At 40.2% G+C, this 23,856-nt stretch overlaps 1 protein-coding gene across 3 annotated transcripts in view; it reads left to right on the top strand.

The window, feature by feature from the left end:
* Positions 1-23,856, top strand: part of ADAMTSL1 (ADAMTS like 1) — a 1,178,053-nt gene that overhangs the window by 825,771 nt on the left and 328,426 nt on the right. For all 3 annotated transcript variants that reach the window (XM_077475229.1, XM_077475230.1, XM_077475231.1), the window contains one exon: positions 4,910-5,037. In XM_077475229.1, coding sequence (XP_077331355.1) covers positions 4,910-5,037 — 128 coding nt within the window. The remainder of the gene's footprint in view (positions 1-4,909; positions 5,038-23,856) is intronic.

Here is a 23,856-nt window from a genome sequence, read left to right as displayed (position 1 = left end):
TTGTTTGAGAACCACACATGTAGCTAAGAGAAATACCTAAAAATAAAGTGGTAATAAACCCAAAAACTAAAATGAATTATATTGCAGTTTACCAGTCCTAAATTTGGTCACTGCATTAGTTTCTTTTTTAGGCTATGTTTCCCTTTATTTTCACCTGATGATCTGGCCAGTAACATACTTTCTGCCCTAGGATGTCTCCTCTCTGGATAGAGGAGCAATAGAGATGCCCTTGGATGGTAGCATTGTCAATCATGGGAGAGATACACTAGCAAATTTATATGGACGTGACTAACAAATTAAACTCAAACTCCAGCTAACAGTTTTTGGCAGTTAGGGCAACAGTTTTAAATGTTTATCTCAAACTGCCACTTTTGTTGGACAACTTGGTCTGTTAAAGCAACTCACCAGGTGAAAATAAAAATAAAAATACACTAAAAAGAAAAATGCAGCCATCTTATGATTGGTAAGCAGCAATATGATAAATTTTTTTGCTTTTGTGTTTAACGCTTAAGTAGTTTGTTGCTAACCTCCCTATGATTTTTTCCAGCATATTTTCCAGCATTATCTGTCAGGACAGTAAGAAACATAACAGGGATTAGTCAGTTTTTCTGACTGACATTGCTTTATAGTATGATTGTAAGGATGATTCATCACTAGTAGAATAATGAGATAAATGAATATATAAAAGGATGACAAAGCTACATTCACCATAAAAGTTATTCCATTAACATAATGGGATGATAGGTAATCGAACCTCCAGGTTTAATGGGAAAAATGGATTTAAATAATTAATTACATGCACAATATAAGCCTATAGCCAAATATGTCCAAAAGGTTCTTTGTTCCTTAAAGTGGAAGTAAAGGCAAAACTAACTAAATCTAGACCTAATTTCAGGCACATTCTAAGCCTAATCTATCTAGCCCTGTAAATAAAAAAAAATCACTATATTTAGCCAGCCCAGTCCCAGGCTGAGCTATTAGAGCAGAGGTCGCAAACTGGTTGCCCTCGAGCCTTTGGGAAACTACAAGTCCCATGAGGCATTGCATGGCTGACACTTACAAGCATGCTTCCCACCAGCAGAGACATGATGGGGCTTGTAGTTTTGCAACAGCTGGAGGGCCGCCAGTTTGAGACCCCTGTATTAGAGGTAGCTTCAGTGTGTAGAAGAGGCGGCTGACAACAGAAGTCTATGGGCGATATCACTTCCAAGGTATTTCCCAGCCATTGTTGGCTTCCTCCTGCACACAGAGGATGCCGCTGAAGACCGGAGCAGAGTGGGTTTAGAATAGATAAGTTTAGCAATTTTTTTTCTTTACAGGGCTAGATAATTTAGGCTTAAAATGTGTAGCTTTAGATTTAGTTAGATTATGCCTTTACTTCCACTTTATGAATCAATATGTGCCTAAAACCTAATTGGTGTCACAGAAACAGATGTGTAGTTGTTGTAGACATTGCATCAACAACCTGTTTTATTCATAGTCTTACTTTTCTATTACAGCGATTGTGGCAAAACAAAAATAAATGCAATAAGCAAATCAATATAAAGTACTTTAAAAAAGATAGTGGTCCTTCACATGTTCCATTTCACACCCTGATACCAAGTGTATGCGTTATACAATCTAATTTTCATGTAAGGGTGCATCTGGTGAACTGGCTGTCGCGGTTTCCCATTATGGTACTGGGAAAGTTATAAAGTTTTATTCTCTTTTTGGTTAGCTCAAGCTGATTTATAGTCATCTCACTCTATCTGCTTTGTAGTTCAGAACAGGCAAGACAACATTACACTGTGTAAGCTATCTGGCTTTTGATTATAGTAACTATTAATGCTTTCTTGGCAATAAGCCCTATTCTTCCAACCTTTAATACTTATTTATTACCTGCTAAGTTAGCTAACTATGATTGCCGCCTAGCAGGCAGACTTAACCATCTGCACGCATTCATAAGATAAAGCTAAGTGATTTTTTTTTTATTAGGTAATTTTACATGCATTACTTCTGCTATACTAGTATAAAAGAAGTGTGTCGACTATGAAAAAGCACTTTTTCTTAAAAATTTTGCTTTTCTAAGCCTTATTTCGTTGCATCTAAGAAACTTAAGATAGCTTGTGGCACATACCGTATGCCATGTTTTTTTTTTACCTCTGTTAAAACGATGAAGCTTTAAAAGCCAACATAGTGAATTTGGATCTGGAAATAGCATCATATGATATATGCACATTTACTCTTGGATTAGCAACACAGGAGGTGATTTCATTACCGCACTGGATAAACACCTTTGTGCTCGTCCACCCATCCTGTTGCTTCTTTTTTTTTTTTTTCATAAGACTAAAATAGATCCAGTCATTATTGCTGCATACAACTGATGGGGTACCAGGTTTCCTGCTGCAATTAGAAAGCGTTTATTTGCAATAGCAAAATGAAAGGCTAATTATGTGTGTATATATTTCCCAAATGATCCCCTTGGATGTATGTAAAAATAAAGACTATAAATTGTACAAAGACTGTTGAATTCCATGGGTCATTTTCTTGCCCTGGGGAGTGAGGTTATTTGACAGTTCTAATTGTACTTTTTTTTTTTTGTTCTGCCTATAGTGTAAATGAAAACACACTTGAATTAGGTTATTGTCAAGGCTTTTACTGAACAGTATAAGTTATACTCCAATAAAAACTAGAATATCCAGCTGCTGAAACTGGTAGATAGAAGGGGTTATATTTTTTGCATATACAGTGCCTTGAAAACGTATTCATACCCCTTGAAATTTTCCAAATTTTCTCATGTCACAACCAAAAATGTAAATGTATTTTATCGGGATTTTATGTGACCAGCACAAAGTGGCACATAATTGTGAAGTGGAAGGAAAATGATAAATGCTTTTCAATTTTTTCTTACGAATAAATATGTGAAAAGTGTGGCATGCATTTGTATTCAGCGCCCTTTACTCTGATGCCCCTAACTAAAATCTAGTGAAACCAATTGCCTTTAGAAGTCACCTAATTAGTAAATAGTGTTCACCTGTGTGTAATTTTATTTCAGTATAAATACAGCTGTGAAGCCCTCAGAGGTTTGTTAGAGAACCTTAGTGAACAAACAGCATCATGGAGGCCAAGGAACACACTAGACAGATCAGGGATAAAGTTGTGGAGAAGTTTAAAGCAAGGTTAGATTATAAAAAAATGACCCCAAGCTTTGAACATCTCATGAAGCACTGTTCAATCCATCATCTGAAAATGGAAAGAGTATGGCACAACTGCAAACCTATCAACCAAGAGGCCCATGGTAACTCTGAAGGCCCATGCAGAGATTCGCAGCTCAGGTAGGAGAATCTGCCTACAGGACAACTATTAGTCGTGTACTCTACCAATCTTGACTTTATGGAAGAGTGGCAAGAAGAAAGCCATTGTTGAAATAAAGCCATAAGAAATCCTGTTTGCAGTTTGCGAGAAGCAATGTGGGGTACACAGCAAACATGTGGAAGAAGGTGCTCTGGTTAGATGAGACCAAAATGTAACTTTTTGGCCTAAAAGCAAAAGCTATGTGTGGCGGAAAACTAACACTGCACATCACCCTGAACACAACTTCCCCACCATGAAACATGGTGGTGGCAGCATCATGTTGTGGAGATGCTTTTCTTCAGCAAAAAACTGGTCAGAGTTGATGGGAAGATGGATGGAGCCAAATATGGGCAATCTTAGAATAAAACCTGTTAGCGTTTGCAAAAGGCTTGAGACTGGGGTGGAGGTTCACCTACCAGCAGGACAAGGACCCTAAACATACAGCTAGAGCTACACAGGAATGGTTTAGATCAAAGCATATTCATGTGTTAGAATGGCCCAGTGAAAGTCCAGACCTAAATCCTATTGAGAATCTGTGGCAAGACTTGAAAATTGCTGTTCACAGACACTCTCCATCCAACCCGACAAATCTTGAGCAATGGGCAAAAATGTCACTCTCTAGATGTGCAAAGCTGGTAGAGACATCCCAAAAAGACTTGCAGCTGTAATTGCAGTGAAAGGTGGTTCTACAAAGTATTGACTCAGGGGACTGAATACAAATGCACGCCACACTTTTCAGATATTTATTTGTAAAACATGTTGAAAATTATTTATAATTTTACTTCTACTTCACAATTATGTGCCACTTTGTGTTGGTCTCCCAATAAAATACATTTACTTTTTGGTTGTAAAATGACAAAATGTGGAAAATTTCAAGGGGTATGTATACTCTTTCAAGGCACTATACGTCTTAGTGGCATATTTATACCGTAGAGTGGTGAATGTAACATTTATCAAACATTCATTGCAGGTGAATCAATGGCTGTGATATAAAACACTTGTACCAGGATTTGGGTGTCATCAGCATATACAGGTGACACTGAAGGAGCGCTGTGATAGATAGGCAGAGGACCAGGATAGAGCAGAATCTCATATTGTTTTCAATGGGTGAATCTTGCCTCAGCTAATCACTGGGAACCCCCCGCTGAGGTTTTTGCATGTAATCAGTTCAGGCAACATGCTTGCAAATGGGCCCAACACCAATTGCATGCAAAAACCACTAATGGGGGTTCTTGGTGAGTAGCTGCTGGAGGGAGACCCATTGAAAGCAATGGGAGGCAATGGGAGGCTCCTGCAGCTAATCACAGCTGCTCGCATGTGATCGCTCATGCTGCGATGCAGTGATCTTCTCTGAACAGAGCTAATATGATTAGCTGCAGGAGCGAGCAGCCTCCCATTGCTTTCAATAGGTCTGCCTCCCGCAGCTAACTACCAAGAACCCCCTAGGGTTCTTGCACATAATTGGTGTTAGGCCCATTCACAAATGTGAATGTGGCCAAATTTACCAAGTTTTCATGACATTAAAATGCAGCAAATAATATACAGAGGGTCTAATTTTAACCTTTATTTCTTATAGAGCTCTCGAACAGCTCGTTCCGAAGAAGATCGTGACACATTATGGGACGCTTGGGGATCATGGAGTGAATGTTCAAGGACGTGTGGTGGTGGAGCTTCATATTCTTTAAGAAGATGCCTTAGTAGCAAGTAAGTTGTGAACTTTGTTAAATACTACTTATTCCTAAACTGGTTTTACAATCAAAGTTGAAATCCAGCTACATATAAAAGACACAAAATAATGCAGCTCTGGGTGCATTAATACATCTTTAGATATATTTTTTTAAATGTGAGCAGTTACTACTTGGATTTGATTTGGTATCAGCCTCTAACAGTCCTTGTAAAGCAGAGCTCGGAGTGTAGGAGGGAGAAGCAATACACAAGCCAATCAGCTGTGCTGCGGGACAAGAATCATGCTGGTAGGAGGAGACAACAGAGTGATGTGAGATAAGTTCATTAGTCTACTGCAGCTCCTTTGATAGTACAGTCACAAGTTGGGGGTTGGGAGGAGACTTGTAAGTGTTAATGAACTACAGCAAAATAAAATCTGATCTCTTGCCTTGCCGGACAGGGCTGACCTATGTGCCATAGCTTTGCAAATGTGTGAATCTCAGGACTGGATAGACAAAAATGACAAATTCTTTAGCAGGTACAACAGCTCGCTCATATGTATTGCATTGGTGTATGTAGCTGTTTGCCAATTGAAACCAAGTAGAAAAATGTGTAAATCCTTGGTGAAAGATTTGTGAATTATACATGGTAACATTTATAAATTAAAATTAAAAAACAGAACAAAATTACCCTATGCAAATTTTAGCAGTTCAGTGAGCAAAATAAAGAGTTTCCGTCACAAGCTAAATTTTGCCAATGGTAAAGTAGGTAACTTTGCAGCAAAATTATTATAGCTGAAATTCACTCATCCCGAATTACAGGTTGGGCTCTCATCCAGCCTAACTGTTGTTTATTTGGAAAAGAGGGTCACTTTTTTTTAAATCCACATTTACACCTCCACATCTAACATTTTATTAAACCCAAGTCCTCTTTGCAAACAGTAGCACTGTGCACACCTTCATGGAAATATTAGCACTGGGCATGCATAGTATGAAGATTTTATTGGTTTACGCATGCGACTGCATAGTCATATCAAATCTGCTTCTGTCTGTAAAAATACAGGTAAAATTAAACAAAAAAAAAAATGATGTTCCTTTTAAATATATAAAGCAAAACACAATCCCCAATGGCTTCTTCCCCAAAACAAATTCTGTCAGGTTTTTATTAATGTCTGTCCCTGTTGGGGAGATTCACCCTCTCAATTTGTCCCATCTACTTTTATCACTCAAAGAGAAAGCTAAAAGAAAAATTCTAATTTTGAGTTGTCCTTAGAAAAGTAACAGAGGGGGAAATTTGGTAAAAAAAATCCCAATAAGTTTATATTGATTGGTTTGTGTAAAAGTATACTATGGTATGTATACTGGACTTTTTATTTATTTATTTATTTTATACTAGTAATGGTGGGCATCAGCAACTTGTAGTGGGACTGTGATAGTGTGGCAGCCAATCTGATACTAACTGTTGGTGGCTAGGAGGTACACCAACTGACTAACTGACATCACCAGTGACACTAATACAGTGATCAGAGCTAATACTATATGCTGCCACTGTAATGACATTGGTTGAGAAGGGGTTAACATCTCAGCATAATCAAGGGGTGAAGTGTGTGCCTAACAAGCGTTAATGTGTGTGATATATGGGCTGCTTTTTGCTAAGTATTGTTCCCCCTGTACAGAGCCCTGTGGACTCTGGGCTGTGATTGGACACAGGCCATCAGCAAGTCTCAGCAATGAATCATTGACTTAAACCTGTTGTCAAAATCCTACTGTATCCAAACACAGCGTGAGTCAGCCGGGGGGGAGGGGGCACAAGCACACTGAACCGGGTATGTGATTGTCCCTGTATGAGCCTAATTAGCAAGTGGTTAAACTGACTGGGGTAAAACCATCCCTTACTCTGTACAAAGTGAAAAAAAAAAAGTTTTGTCTTTAGTTTTAATTTAAAGAAGAACTCAAACTTTTCCTCCCCAAAACAGCATTGTGCATGCAAATGAATCACAACTCCACTGTCAGTTTGTGTGTAACCTACCTCCTTTAGCTGTATACAGCAGGTTTCTGTGTCTGTGATGTCACTCCTTCCCCTGGCTGAATTTCTAAGTGATCTGACTTCCTGTTTCCTTCCTTTTCCAGTCCTGATACTACATGTCCCATGATCCTTTGAGCCTCTGTAGCTTTAAGGAGTCACTTGTACCAGTTCTGGTAGTTGATGTGGGTGAATTAGGGTTACTCTGGATGTTTTTTGGGCCATCATGGGAATGGTGACAAGTGTAAATCTGTCATACCTCCTCCTGTGTCATTCCTGTCTTGCAGGATGCCAAAGAATAATGGCTTACTCCAATACTACAGAGGAAAGGCTATGGGAGGTTATTATGAAGGTGGGACTTTCCCTGTTCACGTGCCTCGCCGGCAGTGAACATGTTATTCTTTTACACGGGCAGAGCGACTTAAACTGAACATAAACACAGGTGATTTCAGCTGCAAGAATCTGCTGATTTGCAGTTTGTAGACCTGCCCTAATCAGCAGTGTGAATGAGGCTTTACTGTTTACTCCAGTACAGAAGAATAAAGGTAAATCGGCTGTATTGTACATTATTAAGGCCTGGTTTACATGTGCGATTGTGTTTTCTGCCCCCTCATAAAAATGTGATGTGTGGTGGATCTCTTTTCAGAGGCCTTTGACAGGTGGGTCAAAGCATCCTCACCACCTGTGTTATCCGTTAAAAGCCTGCGGCACTGCACCACGACTGCAAATATTACGCTTGCAGCACAGTTGTGTAATGGCCCCATACACATAAATGGCTCACACTTGGTGGCAGTACTGCCTGCCAAATGCAATCTGTTATATAAATGTTGCTGTGCTACACCACAACCATGGCAGCATGTAGTAACATGACCACTGGCAATGTTAAAGCAGATTTCCAGGTATGCATATTTTCTACACAGTTACATTGTTCCAGCTTGGACCAATGTAACTATGTACAGTATCTCTAAAAAGTGAGTACACTCCTCACATTTCTGTAAATATTTTATTATATCTTTTCATGTGACAACACTGAAGAAATGACACTTTGCAACAATGTAAAGTAGTGAGTGTACAGCTTGTATAACAGTGTACATTTGCTGTCCCCTCAAAATAACTCAACACACAACCATTAATGTCTAAACCCCTGGCAACAAAAGTGAGTACACCCCTAAGTGAAAATGTCCAAATTGGGCCCAACTAGCCATTTTCCCTCCCCGGTGTCATGTGACTTGTTAGTGTTAAAAGGTCTCAGATGTGAATGGGGGGGCAGGTGTGTTCAATTTGGTGTTATCACTCTCACTCTCTCATACTGGTCACTGGAAGTTCAACATGCCACCTCATGGCAAAAAACTCTCTGAGGATCTGAAAAAAGGAATTGTTGCTCTACATCAAGATGGCCTAGGCTATAAGAAGATTGGCAAGACCCTGAAAATGAGCTGCAGCATGGCCATGGTGGCCAAGACCATACAGCGGTGGAGAGATTCCACTCAGAAGAAGTTGAGTGCACGTGGTCAGCTACATATCCAGAGGTTGTCTTTGGGAAATAGACGTATGAGTGCTGCCAGCATTTCTGCAGAGATTGCAGGGGTGAGGGGTCAGCCTGTCAGTGCTCAGACCATACGCCGCACACTGCATCAGATTGGTCTGCATGGCTGTCGTCCAGAAGTTCTAAAGATGATGCACAAGAAAGCCCACAAACATTTTGCTGAAGACAAGCAGACTAAGGACATGGATTACTGAAACCATGTCCTGTGGTCTGATGAGACCAAGATAAACTTATTTGGTTCAGATGGTGTCAAGCATGTGTGGGTGAGGAGTACAAAGACAAGTGTGTTTTGCCTACAGTCAGACATGGTCTGGGGTTGCATAAGTGCTGCCGGCACTGGGGAGCTACAGTTCATTGAGGGAACCATGAATGCCAACATGTACTGTGACATACTGAATCAGAGCATGATCCTCTCCCTGTGGAGACTGGGCCGCAGGGCAGTATTCCAACATGATAACAACCCCAAACACACCTCCAAGACAGCCACTGCCTTGCTAAGAAAGCTGAGGCTAAAGGTGATGGACTGGCCAAGCATGTTTCCAGACCTAAACCCTATTGAGCATCTGTGGGGCATCCTCAAACAAAAGGTCTCCAACATCCACCAGCTCTGTGATGTCCTCATGGAGTAGTGGAAGAGGACTCCAGTGGCAACCTGTGAAGCTCTGGGGAACTCCATGCCCAAGAGGGTTAAGGCAGTGCTGGAAAATAATGGTGGCCACACAAAATATTAACACTTTGGGCCCAATTTGGACATTTTCACTTAGCGGTGTACTCACTTTTGTTGCCAGCTGTTTAGACATTAATGGCTGTGTGTTGAATTATTTTGAGGGGGCAGCAAATTTACACTGTTATACAAGCTGTACACTCACTACTTTACATTGTAGCAAAGTGTAATTTCTTCAGTGTTGTCACATGAAAAGATATAATAAAATATTTACAAAAATGTAAGGGGTGTACTCACTTTTGTGAGATACTGTATATGCCATTCCTGGCTGATGCCCCTGGAAGCTGGAAATAACTATAATAGGCAATGCTGCTCCAGTGATCTCCACTGACTTCTGGGTCCTGTGCTGAGCGGCTTGCCTGCTGCATTCTGAACACAGGAAGTTGGCTGCTTGGCAGGGGCAAGGGGCAGGACGGGGCCAATCAGAGAATGCTTTGCATGCCATGAATGAATGCAAAGCGCTCTCTGATTGAACAAGGTGGAGAAAGAGGGTGGTGACATCACACTCCACCTCAATAGCCCTGAAGAACAGTAAAAACCCAAGAAAGGTTCTAACCCTTGGCCAGATAAATTCATGCATTATTTAATGAAGCTGTATGTAAGAATAGCTTAAATTAGACATCAATGGACTGTGTGCCCAACCCAGTAAAATCGTGTCACTTAGCTTGAGGCCCATGTCTCTCTTCCACAAATCTGCGTCTGCATCAGATCAGTATAATAAATGATGTGAAACATTTTCTAATGTTCCCAGTTTTCTGAAGTTTTTAAACATAGTGACATTTGTTTTGTTTTTTTCTCTTTCTATACTTATGTTTTGGATATTCTTTTCCATGGACTGAAAAGGTTTTGCAATTGCCATGAAAGATTATTTGGCAATGTTATTTCTCTGTTGAAACACAGATACCATGTACCTCCTTCACAATGCTGGCATTTGTATATAAAAGCATGAAAATGATATTAATTCTACACATCACTGATTCTGAGATGTAAAGCTCATGGTTTCACAGAAAAAAATGCATAAATATCGGTCTTAACTCATTTGTCCTTTCTTGAACTTAGTTACAACAGTTTATTTTCTTCTACACTGTTTTAGATATGTCTGCACAATTCTGAACATTTTTGCTGTGGGTTACCTGCAGGTTTGCCAGCTTTCCCCTTTATGTACAGGCATATCTACTTTGTAAAAGTCTGTATTTAATAAAGTTCATATAGTGCCTTACCTTCATTTAATCAGCCACACAACCTGTCACTAATTAAAGTGATAAGCACTTTGACTCCAATGGGGACTGCGAGCAGGGGGATTATCGGAATCTGGAAGCCCCCTTTAACAAGGGGATTCCCAGATCCTGCATCCCCCTCATGTGCATGAGTATGGGGTACATTGTACTCCTACTCATTCACCAAAAAAGTGTCAAAAATAAATAAAAACACAGATATTTTGACAATTAAAAAAAAAAAAAAACAACAATGTCCCCTGGTGTTGATCCATCATCAATCATGATGCCCAGCGCCATCGCCATCCTGAAAGAAGAAGAAAAACAAAAGCTCAGCTTACGCTTAAGGCTCCCGCAATCTGCCTGCTCCACCTGTCAGTTCTTAAAAAGCTTAGTGGCGGGGATGTTACCTGGTGGCACTGCCCCGTTTGTGACATCAACAGGTGCATGCTGGGTCAGTGATGTCACAAGGGGGTGGTGCCACTAGGTGAGGTTTCCAGAGTTGTGGGGAAGAAGCCCTTGCTCCCATCAACACCCCCCACCCCAAAGCACCCCACCCCCATTTTAAGGGCACGTGACCTGGTATGAATCAGGGGATGGGGCGCTCGCTCACCCCCCTTTCCTGTGTGGGGCCTAAGAGTCTGGCATGGTTTTGGGGGGGGGGGGGGCTCACATCTTTTTTTTTTTGGCATGGGGTTCCCCTTAAAATCTGCACCAGACCCGAAAGGGCAGTTTTTTTCACAATTTTTTTATTGCCGGCAATGTTTTTTTTTACATTCCACTGTTATCGGGGAACCCTGCTGACAGCTAATGAGTCATCCATTGTTAAAGATGAAGCGGCTGGCTTCCTGGCCTGCTCCGTAACAACCAGCTAATGTCAAAGACGCCAGTGGCTGCCGGCTTCAAAAAATCACATTTGAACTGCATCTAAATGGCAGCTGATCTGCTGAACAGCTATTTTGGAAATTCGCTGTGAAAATTGAAGGGAAATTCATACCAGACATGTGTGAACCTAGCCTTGCATAAGTCCACTGAAATAATTAGGTGTACCTGTGTATATGAAGAAATCTCATCTCGACAGCCTCCCAAGTGCACAGTTCATATGGTATTTCTAAGCCTTCAGCAGGCAGGGGGCAGGGAGCTGAGTGTGATCTGATACCTGAGTGGATGGAATGGACCCCCCATTTCCACAGTCTCAAAAGCAAGCATGCACATCTAAAGCTGTCAATCACTTGCTCTGTGCTATGGGGGGGGGGGGGGGGGGGTGTCTCCAAAAACTGCCAGAAGTGATTCAGAATGAAGAAAGTACACTATTGTTAGAATATGCTTTGTCAATGTACAAAAAAGCAGGGCAGGGCTGTATCTGGGGATGTACATATCTGCAGGTTGTACACGTATATGCCTGTTACCGTGTGTAAATGCATGTTAGCTTGTGTAACAGCATATACACATCCACACTTAAAGTTATTAGAAGAATTGTATGCATCAAAATGTGTCTAACCCCCAGTACTCTAGGTGCGTGTTTTACGCTGGATCTTCTGCTAGCTCTGCCATCAAGAACTTACATATGCTCTTGTGAATGATCTGTTAGAGGATATGACTACAGAAAACTGAAATCTGGCTATTATGACATAATGCACCCCCCTTTTTTATTGTTTAATAATAAGTCCAGATTTTATCATATCAGTCAGCACTGATCGATTTCAAATCTGTCTACATGAAATGCAAAAAGTAGAGGAAGCGTGAAAATTACACAGCAAGCTTTATGGAAGTATACTTTTCTGTTTAGAGTTCTGTGTGCTTATTTTGCGCAGGGTTACACAAAACACTGGATTCATTTTCTGACTTTTGGCACAGTTGCTGTATTTACTGGATAGTATTAGTAGCTTGCTGAATGCTTTCATTTGTTACTTGAAATTGCTGTCTGAAGCAGATGTTAAGACCATCAAATACTAATCTGTATTCATTATAGATGATGTTTGCTGTCATTTTCTTGGTGGCCACATTTTATCTTCTTCTCTCTTACTTGGAACCGTGGCTGCAGCTGTGTGGGTGGGAAGTAGCAGCACCCAAATGTCATTTCATAAAGGATCAGGACTTTAAAGTGTTACTAAACCCAGGACCCTGCATTCACTATATCTGTTCTCCCACAGTACACAGAACATGGAAATTAAATTATTTTAGTAAATATGCTAAATACCTTTTCTCAGTGCATTATATATATAGCAGTCTTGTGACTTCTATCAGTGTCTGGTTAAAGCTTGTAGGAAGAGTTTTCATTCTACTCTGACTGTCCTTTGAGGCTGTATGACCTCTCACCCTCTGTCTGGACAGTACTTATTGGCCCTGGGCTGATCACATGCACCCTCCCAAGGAAAACTCTCTAGCAATATACACCAAACTGAGCATGTATAGAGTGACTCCAAAGGCTCTGTCTTATCAGCAGATGGATTGGGGAGTAAAGTAAGTAAGTAAAAGAAGGGGAGGATCAGACAAGACAGGATTAAACAGCCTTTTTACACAATTGCAGGATTAACCCCTTAGGTTCCACAGTGAGTATAACAAGCATGCTTTACTACATATACAGATTGATTTTACTGTTGTGGGTTTAGTAACATTTTAAATCAGTTTACTCTGATAAGGAGAGGCTAAGGGCCAATCCTACTACTACTTGCAGGCAGTGGTATGCATGGGTGGTGCTAGCCATGGTGCTGCTTCAGTGGGATTGGCCAGACTTTTTCTTCATGGATCTCTATGCGCCGGTCCCTATTCTCTATGTGTGGCGCCGGATGCATGGATTTCTATGAGCTTTTTTTTTCTTTTGAAGCACATGATTAGAGCCTGTGGCTCTAATTGGCTTAAAAAAGGTTGGACTTGGGGCTCAGAGCAATGTGCTCCGAGCTCACCCACTTGTGACATTAGAGAATCAACATTTGCTATTGTCTTCCTGCTTCCAATCTTGGCCAATCAGGACAGGAAGTAGATCCTAAAACCTACAAACAAATAAAAATTACTGCCCTATCAAAAATCAAGATGAAAATATGAACCCAAGCTACAACTTCTTGTGAGATACACACAGAACATACACATTTTAATAATTAAGTTGCGCTAGACTCATTAAATCATTAATAAATAAATATGGTGAAAAAATTGAGAAATTAATTGAAAAATGAATATAACAAATAAAGTCCATCCAAGGTAAGATGAAAAATAATGTGAAACCGACAAAAACGATACACCCAAAGAATGTGATGGGAGGAAGATAACTTCCACCATTAAACACACTGCCGCTTACAGACTTCCAATGATCTCCTATCTTGGGAGATCACAAGTGTTTTCGGCTTAATACCCAGCCTGGGCCTTTGGTAAACACAGCAATGGTCACAGCATCTTCCTGGATTGCACCACTCAAAGGGACATATTGTCACATGATCCTCATAAAGAAACACTATCACTTTGAGAGTTGTAGGTATAGCTTACCTGTATACCCACTAAGGCTGGATCTGGTCCTGATAAATCTTTTGCCCATTGTAAACAGTTGTCCAAAACATAGAGCTCCAGAGATTTGCATATTTTCACCTTTGAACAATCACCACTAGAGGCCGCTGGGCCTCCAGATATAGGTGATTACTGCAATGCTCGTTTGGAGAAATAACACCAGAGGTCGCCAAGCCCTTCTGGGTGGGTGCCCCCATTGAGGCGTTTCATCTCTCTGTTTTCCGTGACGGGATCCTTTTCCGGTTGGCCGAACTGCTTTTTAACTTTTTATGTTTTCTTATAATCCCTTTGGAGAGTTACACGATATTTAATTGTGCCTTCAACTAATGGATAGACCTATTCCCAATCCAAATTGGTGTGGCAAGAGTATAAGGTCATTCTATGAGGTCCCATTTAGGGTTGCACAGTGAGTGATGAACCTATACCATTGGTATCTTAAATATTGCGCGATAGTATTTAACTTAATATAGTCAGGATAGTTTTAATATTCCCTTTGACTCTTGATGAGAAGGATCATTCCGACTGTCAATAGGTTATGAGCTGTCCATTCCCCAATAGTGAGGGCATTTTCCCTTACCTAAAATGGAGGAGTTTGTGAGGTCGCCACTCAAAGCTCAGAGCGAGGTGTGATTATTTTTTTTTGCTATGGAGATGAATATAAGGCAGTGAGTCAGCACGTCGCCTGTGCCCCTGGACGACATCAGGTGTGGTGAAATGCGTAGGGAGGAGCGACGTGCTGACGGCGTGATGGGCTGCATTGGAGAGCTTGATTTTTATGCTTTTTATATTCTACCTAATTGTAGGTGCAATACTTTTTTACCTATTAAATTACTGCAAAGATTTTACACTATGGAAGCCTTTCTTTCTTTATGTGGATTGTGTGACAATATGGCCCTTTGAGTATTGCAATCCAGAAAGACGCTGTGACCATTTTTGTGTTTACCAAAGGCCTGGGCTGGGTATTAAGCCGAAAGCACTGGTGATCTCCCATGATAGGAGATTGTTAGTGTGTTTAGTGGTGGAAGTCATCTTTCTCCTATCACATTCTTTGGGTGTATCGTTTGTCAGTTTCACATCATTTTTCATCTTACCTTGGTTGGACTTTATTTGTGATGTTCATTTTTCAATTCGTTTTTCAATTTTTTCACTATATTTATTTATTAATGATTCAGGAGTCTAGCGCAACTTAATTATTGAAAGGGTCCTAAGACCGTATTGGGAGGAGAAGCCGGGGAAGCTGCCCGTGATCTGGATGGGGTAAGTGGGGGGGGTGAGTGAGCGAGCAGCAGGGTGGTTTGTTTGCCACACCCCCAAAACAATGGAGCACCAGCCGCCACTGCTCCTCGGGCAAATTAGCCTTTAGGCAGGCAGCCAGGAGGTTGGTCAGCCACCAGGTTTACTGCCCTTGGCCACTCATGTGTAAGAGGACTTTAGAAGCCAAATCAGAGCAATGATGTGCAGCCAATGCTGGAGTGAGTGTATGGAAACTTCACCACTGGAGAGAAAGCCGCTCCAGGTGAGCACATTAGCCATCCATCCACAGCATAGCCAGGTTTTAGGTGAAGGTGTTAGCACAGCTCCTCTGCATATATACAATCAAAAGAAATCTGGAATTTCCTGCAATTTCTTTTGATTATGGAGTGAGTGTATGTACAGCGGAAGTGGCTGAAAAAGGCCGAAGAAGATTAGCAGTAATAAATTGCAATACAAAGATGAAAATGTAAAAGTAATTTTAGGAATTCATGTCATCCACTTAGGGTCTAGATCTCCATTAATAATAAAAAAAAAAACAATAATGATAGTTAATCTTAAATGACAATCTTTAATTTATTTCAATAAAGCTTCCTTCATGCACGTAAAATCACAACCTACAAAGCTTAATTAGAAAAAAAAAACATGTTTAAAACTGTTTTATTAAGCGAAGCCTATTCATCCTGACACTAATTCACAGGAGATGTCTTTTACACAAATGTGATAAATTAACAGGTTTCGGCCGAGTTTAAAAGCTATTGTATGCTTAAGTAAAGAAAGGTTTTAGGGTTATCTGTTAATCTGTGGGTGGGTTCATCAGATCACGGTCACATGTGACATCTGAAAGGCCAACATAATCCTAACATGGTCATTACACAGGATGCTTATACCCTGGCACAAGATCTTTCTGTGAATTAAATGGTTCAAATACATCCATTCACAAGGTTATGTTAATTAGTTCCCATTCACTTTGAAGCATGACAGTTCATGATTTACAAGAGTCACATTCCTTGTATCCAATTTAGGGTAGCTTTTAACTCTGAAGTTAGGTTTTTTTCTATAATTATAAAACAATATATTTCTTCTCTAATGATAATAATACGTTCTGAAAGCACTATATTTCATTCATTTTAATTATTTCACAGTTGTTTTATAAAAGAACCTCAACAAATAAGTTATTTGACATGATACTTGAACTTGAGTTTGTTTTATACAACCAGCTAGATTTTGGGAAAATGCTGTTTTTGTGTAAATTTCCTCCTAACCAAGAGTCATGTCTTTCAACACCAAGAAAATAAAAGATGGAACAAAATAAACCTCATGGTCAAGTAACGGGGACTTTTAAATTGCTCTCCCATGAATTTGTGACTTATGATGCAGACTATTTCTTTATGTTCATGTTATCTCCAGATCATGGTGTGCTTTTAAATCCAAAGCCCCCACCTACCAATGGTACACCCAAATTATATTTGTTCTAATCTTCCTATGTGTCTATGTTTAATTAAATCAAATTATACTCTTATATAGGACAAAAATTAAACTGGAGAAACAAATATGAACTAAGGACCACTATTGATGGTGTGAATTGACTGCATATAATACATTTTGCATCTATTCCTTTCCAACACTCTAATTAGTATCAAATTTCCAGAACTTTCAGATGTTGTTTTCTTTGGAAATATGGATATGTTTGCATTCAAAAGTGCTAAGCTTTCGTGGCTAGGAAAACAGGGTGAGGTTTAAGCCTCTGCAGGACTGATGTGCTGGGAGCATTATGTGGCCTTATGACTATTTGACTGGGCAGCCTGACATGCCTCTTAAAACTGTATTTTGTATTAAATTACACTAAAATATAATTCTTACAAGATTGCTTCTTTGTAATATGTTACTTTAAAGAAACCATAATATTCTACATAACCTCTTTTATAAATAAGGGTCACATTGACCGCTGTAGAATAGGAATGTCTGTTCGTTTTTACAATATCATAGCACACTGGGTAGCAATTCCCAACAACTATGAAAATGTATTTTAGGAAGCATAAATGCAAAAGGTTTATAATGCTCGACGAAGAAAGCTAATGTATTCTTTTTCAAAAGCTTGCATTTTTAATAACTGAAGTTAGCTAAACTCGAAACGTAATGCATTGATCACTGCCTACATGGCTGCATTGGTCAATGGCTGGTTACATGACAGAGCTCCACTGTGCACCATTGCTGCCCAGATGTTTGTACCAATGATCTAAATATGGCTCTCTTACCGCATAGAGTTAAAGTGACCTCCGCAGTAAGTTGAGAAATGTAAGCTGAGCCTGGTCTGTAAAACATGAAGGTAAATACTTGTTTTTCAGGCTGCCCATGTGTTAAAACTCTGACATGTTACTGATTGCCAGCCACTGCAAGCATCCAACCCATCCCAGTGTGTTACATACCTGCTTGTCCACTGCACACTGTGGTTACTTTTTTTTTGTCTTGTAAGAAGGATCTACAGCTCACAGCAGGGGAACAAGTTTTCAAAATTAACTAAAGGACCACTTTTCGTTATGTGCATTGTATGCATCGATAAGGCTGTACAAACAAACCTTTAGTTTTGCTTGGAGTGAAAATGCCTCTGCCCTCACAACTAGCACTACCAATACATATTCTGCCATTCATAAGAAAGTATAAAGAGTAAGGTCACCTACAAGGAACTGAATGCTGTGCATCTGCTTGTTTAGCTGGGAATGTCTTACTAAATAAATCCTCTGTATATACTCAACAATAACCTTGACCTGCAAAATAACATTTTGAATTTGAACATTCGTTTCCTAAAGTAAACCTTCCATTTTCTGGGGTATGATAGCCTGAAAATGTCAAAACTTCATGAGGATGTTTGCAACTTGGCCGTCTTCTGTTTCATCTTTCTCATTCATTCCTTTTCAGCAGAAAGGTTGCATGATATATAGATGGGCCAATAGGAATGTGCGTAAGGAGGTGAGCAAGGATACAAAACTTTCAAAAAGGGTTGAGATTTGCATTTCAACCCCTTAGTATTCATAGCATCCAGACACTGTCAGCCCTTGTACACACGGTCGGAGATTCCGACGGAATGTTTCCTATCGGACAGTTTTGTCGGATATTCCGACTGTGTGTGGTCTCCATCGGACTGTTTCCATCGGAATATCCGACGGACCAACTTTTCCAGCTTGCCGGTAAAATTTTCCGACAAAATGCTCCGATCAGACATACTCCGATCATGTGTAGCCTACTCCAACGGACAAAGTGCCACGCATGCTCAGATCAAATTCCTAGAGCAAAGCTATTGGCTACTAGCCTGAACGTAGTCCCGTCGTAACGAAATAACGTCATCACGTTATGTACAATCGGATTTTCCGACAACTTTGTCCGACCGTGTGTATGCAACATCACTTCCGGACCTCTTCCAGAATTAATCTGTCGGAATTACTCCAACGGATTTGGTTGCCGGAATCTCCGACTGTGTGTACGGGGGCTTAGATGCCTGTATTGTACTGATGTAGCCTGTCCAGTACCACTAGGCTACTGGCAAGTTTGCTTTAACAGAATCCTGAAAACATATATTTTTATTTACTTCTGTCTGAATATGCATTCTACATTTGTCTAACTTAGTAAAATGTACAAACATTGTGAATAATAACACCAGTATTAATTCATCACCACCAATCTTTATTTCAACAGTCTTAAATGTTTCTTTGCATCTGCTGGTTACGTTCATGGTTAAATTCCAGTTTTTACAACCTTAAGTTATGTATTAACTATATATAGCGATCTCCAGTGAACCAGAAAAATATGGATTTGGAACTTAAGATGCTTAGATACCATAAACTGCCTGTCTATCAGATTAACAAACTTCAAAGTTCTTTCCACTCAAATTAGTTAATCAACCTCTTCATTAGCAAGCTGTAAAAAGTATATAGAAAAACGCTCCTTGACCTGTTACCTGCTAGCTTAACCAAAAGACATAAAAGTTGGATAAACTTTAGATTCTGCTAAAACTTTTTTGAATTTGTACTGCTAGAACTTTGAAGAAGGGGACATACCCCATAATTTTGTCCTGAAAAATTGTACGTAAGTGCAAATAAAAAAAGCATCACGGACGGTACTCAATTGTTTCTTCCAATCGGACTAATAAAAAAATGAAATAGTGACTAGTTTGCAAATGGAATTTTAATGTATGTTTAGGTAAAAGTATTTTCTTTCTGTATATACTTTCCTTTGCACAAGCATTGCAGTAATCTAAATGTTACATTGGACAGCTATTTTATCCATGCACTTTATAACGGTTACTCCTGCCAGTTTTCAGCTACTTTCATAATTGCCAACTTAAATCAGAAGGTGCCCATAGACACTGAAGTATGGTTAAATAAGCAGACAACTGTTAGCTAGCACATTCCTACATTTTTTTTTTCATTTAAAAAAAAATAGTGGTCAGACAGGGTGTTCAATTGCAATTTTTCCCAATAGGAAACATTTTTCTTTTAGTTTTGGATAGTTTTTTGTGGCAGTAATCCCACCCAGTAATCCCACCCTCTGCAGAGATATCCTTGCTCTGGGACAACAATCCAAAAATCAGCAGACAGAGTGATTGTTACTGGGGCAGCTTAACTATGCAGTTAAAGCCCCATACACATGGGGCGAATATCGGGAGACATTGGGCAGTTAAAAAAAGTCTGACATTCAGCCTGTGTCTGTACCACCCTGCCTGACAGAAGCCGGCTGACCGATGCCCAATCAGCACTCAGCCAATGGTGGAGAGTGCTGATCGGAGTGTTCTGATGCTGGGGGTGCCATCCCCCTGTCAGAACACAACAACTCAGTGGGGCAGATCACTATACTAATTTTGCATAGTTAGTACAGTGGCTCTGAATGGAGCTGACAGTTTTTTTTTGTTCAACAAAAAAACTGAACAGAAAAAACCTCAGTGTGTACCAGGCATAACCCTTTACATACACAGTAATAACTTGTGTGCAATCACTTTTTATAAAGGTAAATTCATCACAGTAAGGCCGCGTACACACGCGGGGACTGTTCGCTCAACTTTGTCCGCTGAACAGTGTTTCGGCGGACAGTCCGCTCGTGTGTGGGCTTTCAGCGGACAGTTTCAGCGGACAGTCTGCTGAACAAAGTTTTTCGGAAATTCCGAAAAACTGTGCGAACAGTCCCCCCGTGTGTAGGCTTGTTCGTCAAACTAAGTTCCGCGCATGCTCAGAAAGGATTTACACGCCGAAGTTTGCATTGCAGTGTATAGGACGTCGTTTTCTAGTCCCGTCGTACGTGCCGTTCACGTCATCGCGCACGGTTTCAGCGGACTGTTCGTTCGTCGTGTGTGGGCAAGTCCGTCCATGCTAATTTTGAGCGGACTGTCCGCTGAAACTGTTTGACGGACAAAGTTGAGCGAACAGTCCCCGCGTGTGTACGCGGCCTAAGAATTGATTATGTCTGAAACTTAAAGAGGAAGTAAATCCTGATGGGTTTTGTTCCCTGCAAAGTAAAGGCATAATGGGCTGACCTGCAAACGAAGCCCGCGATGTCCCCGCTGTTGCCCACGTCCATCGTCACCCTCTTCCTTCCAAGGCCATGGACTCCTGCTCTGTGACTGTCCGAAGTCGTGTGATGTCACTCCCTCGCATGCATGCAGGAGCCGATGGTCATGGCATGGGCCCTGTAGAAACAGCACGATTGCACCCTTTCTTCAGTGTGCATGCACTGATGATGTCGGCGAAATCATATATGGTAAATATCTCCTAAACCGTGCAGGTTTAGGAGATATTTCCAGTACCTACAGATAAGCCTTTTTATAGGCGTACCTGTAGGTAAAAGTGGTATGTAAGGGTTTACAACCACTTTAAAGTATACATTTTGCTTTACATAATTTAGATAGAGGGAGAGGCATTAGAACACCTGTCAGTTTTTATTGCTGTCTGTGCCCCCATTAGGGAGATCCCCCCTCTCTATTTTCCCTGTTTACCATTATCAATGAAAGTGAAAGTAAAAGAAAATCCCAAATTTTACGCTGTCCCCAGAAAAGTATTAGAGGTAAATTCTTACAATGAGGACACTAGTTTTGGTGACCTGGGGGCCCCCAAGATATTCCCTTAATTTGCAGTGATTTCCCCTCACTTCCTGTTTTGACTATGGGGCAGGAAGTGAAGGGAAATCTTCTCAATGGGAATTAGATTGCAAAATAAAACTTACAGGGGTTATAGCCCTCCTTTACTCTATCCAAAATGAAAAAATACCTATAGTTCTACTTTACATATGTGTAGTTCAGTTGTGGGTAATTTTATGTCACTACCCCATTCTGACAATTTTTTTCTAAACTTTCCTTAAAGTTTTCTCCAAACTATTTATGGTATTTATAGGACAACTTTATTAGGAAACTCTTCAGATAGAGATTTTATGATAGTTCTGTTTTGCTTCTAACTTGGCACGCGTTTTTTCTAAAGTGACAGCAGGTGCAGGGAGCACAACTGGGGTAAGGGGGCAAGAACTGGAAAATGTTATACGTTCCGCCCTAAATACAGGTGGAACATGTATAATGTTCTAAAGGTGGACTTATCCTTTGAATTAGAATGTGTTTGTCCAATTTGTCAGTTTACATGGCTGCCCAGCACAGACAGAAATTCATAAGAGTGAACGTTTATCTCACCAACATGTGCATTTTGACAAAAATGAAAGTGACACCTTGTTCATTACGACTCTCCTGTTCTCCACTCAGATAACAGCTTTTCAGACCTTACATTTACACTGTTCTGTCAAGTTTTTTTTGCTGTCTGTGTCTCCCCTTGGGAGATTTACTCTTCTACCAACATTGTCACCAATACAGAAAGTAAAGGGAAATCTTAAATTTTAGAAATGCCCTCAAACAAGAGATGAGGGTAAATAAGAACACATATCACCATGACAGGTAAGAGGGGAATACCCCTCACTTTGGACTTCCTATTATGTCTCTGGGGCTATGCTAACAGAAACACAAGGGGTTTTGACTTTACATACACTCTAAAGTAGAACTGAACTCTTACAAACATATACTTATTTTTGTCAGGTATGTAAAGTAAGATTGCATTGGCTTTTTTTTTAATACTGTTTTCCCCTTGCTTTATTCATGTTCCTCTCTTATCACTGTCCAGATCCTGTAGCCACTTTGCATGATTTTCCTGTGGATGTGTGAATACTGCAGCACTTTTACTCCTATGACTATTGTGGAATTTGCCAGTACATTGTTTATTGGTATGGCTTCTCAGTTGCTGGTGTGATTTAATTGAAAGTAAGAGATTGAGAGTAAGAGAAAAAGAATGAAACTTTATCACTTTACAGCACTATGTGCAACAAAATACTTGATTTAAAGGGGAGCGACACCCAAAAGAGGAAGCTCTGCTTGTTTGTACCCTCCCCCTCTCCACTGTCATATTTGCCACATTTGGGGGGAGCGGGTACCTGGTTTTGACAGGTACCCGCTCCCACTTACTTCTCAGATCGTTGTGGTGATCTAGGACAATATTTGGCCCTTCCTCCTCCCCCTTGCAGACTTCTGGGACACTCACAGGTTCCAAAAGACTGAGGGACCATTCAGAAAGCACAGCCCCACTCATGCATGCATAGTAGGAAACTAATGGTTTCCCTTACCTAAGATGCCCAGCGCCCTACCCCCAAAGCCAATTAAGGAATCAGCTTGGGTGCCGACATCGCTAGATCCCTGGACAGGTAAGTGTCCTTATATTAAAAGTCAGCTGCTACACTATTTGTAGCTGCTGACTTTACATTTTTTTGGGGGAGAATGGAGCTCTGCTTTATTTTGGCACACACTTTAATGCTGGAGGTTGGCATCTGATATGGCCAGAAACAAATTCATCGTATATGTCCCTGGATACTTCATCACAGGCCATTCGCAGGTTTAACTTTAACCAGTTTTAGCAAAAAAAATCTGCTTATTATAATCAAGATAACCAATCAACAGAACCCGCTGTGTCCTTTCCTCACAATATTTACAACATTATTAGTATACATTACATTCTATGAAACAGATAAAGTTGAACTTTCACTTATCTCTAGGATTCATATGTTGCATTGACTGATTATAACGTGAAAATTCATGTAACATTTCTACTTTATTTGTCATTTGAGGTAAATACAGCATTCTTGGCAGGATCTTATGATTGTGTTAACTGTTTTTGGCTTAAAACTAGCTTTTTGGTGAACAAGAATATCATGAACCACCAGTTAAAATTTAACACTGCAGGAAAAAAAAAGTTTAATTTAATGATTAAGACACATAAAAGGTGAAAGCCATAAAGCAGGCAGACATATGAAACTAGTCTAATTTTTTTATTTGATCATTTCTAACAATCCGGCATTCGAGACATGACTTGTATGGTAGCTGATGTCATTATAGTGTCTCTTTTCTAGCCTCTTTAAATCCAATGCATTTTATGGCTTGGGAATGAAATAGTCTGCAATGGCTATAGTTTTGGATCGCTCTACAGCAATGCACTGTTTGCACAAAATGATTTAGCAAGCACACAAAGCTTAGAAAGGAAACCTGCACCGCTTGGATTTCTACATTTTTATGGATGGAAGCAGGAACTGTA

This window comes from Lithobates pipiens, unplaced genomic scaffold, assembly GCF_037356315.1.
Source record: "Lithobates pipiens isolate NorthernLeopardFrog02 unplaced genomic scaffold, aLitPip1_a1.2 Scaffold_13, whole genome shotgun sequence".
NCBI lineage: Eukaryota > Metazoa > Chordata > Amphibia > Anura > Ranidae > Lithobates > Lithobates pipiens.
The sequence above is the reverse complement of the archived record's forward strand: the minus strand, read 5'-3'. Positions and strand labels throughout refer to the sequence as shown.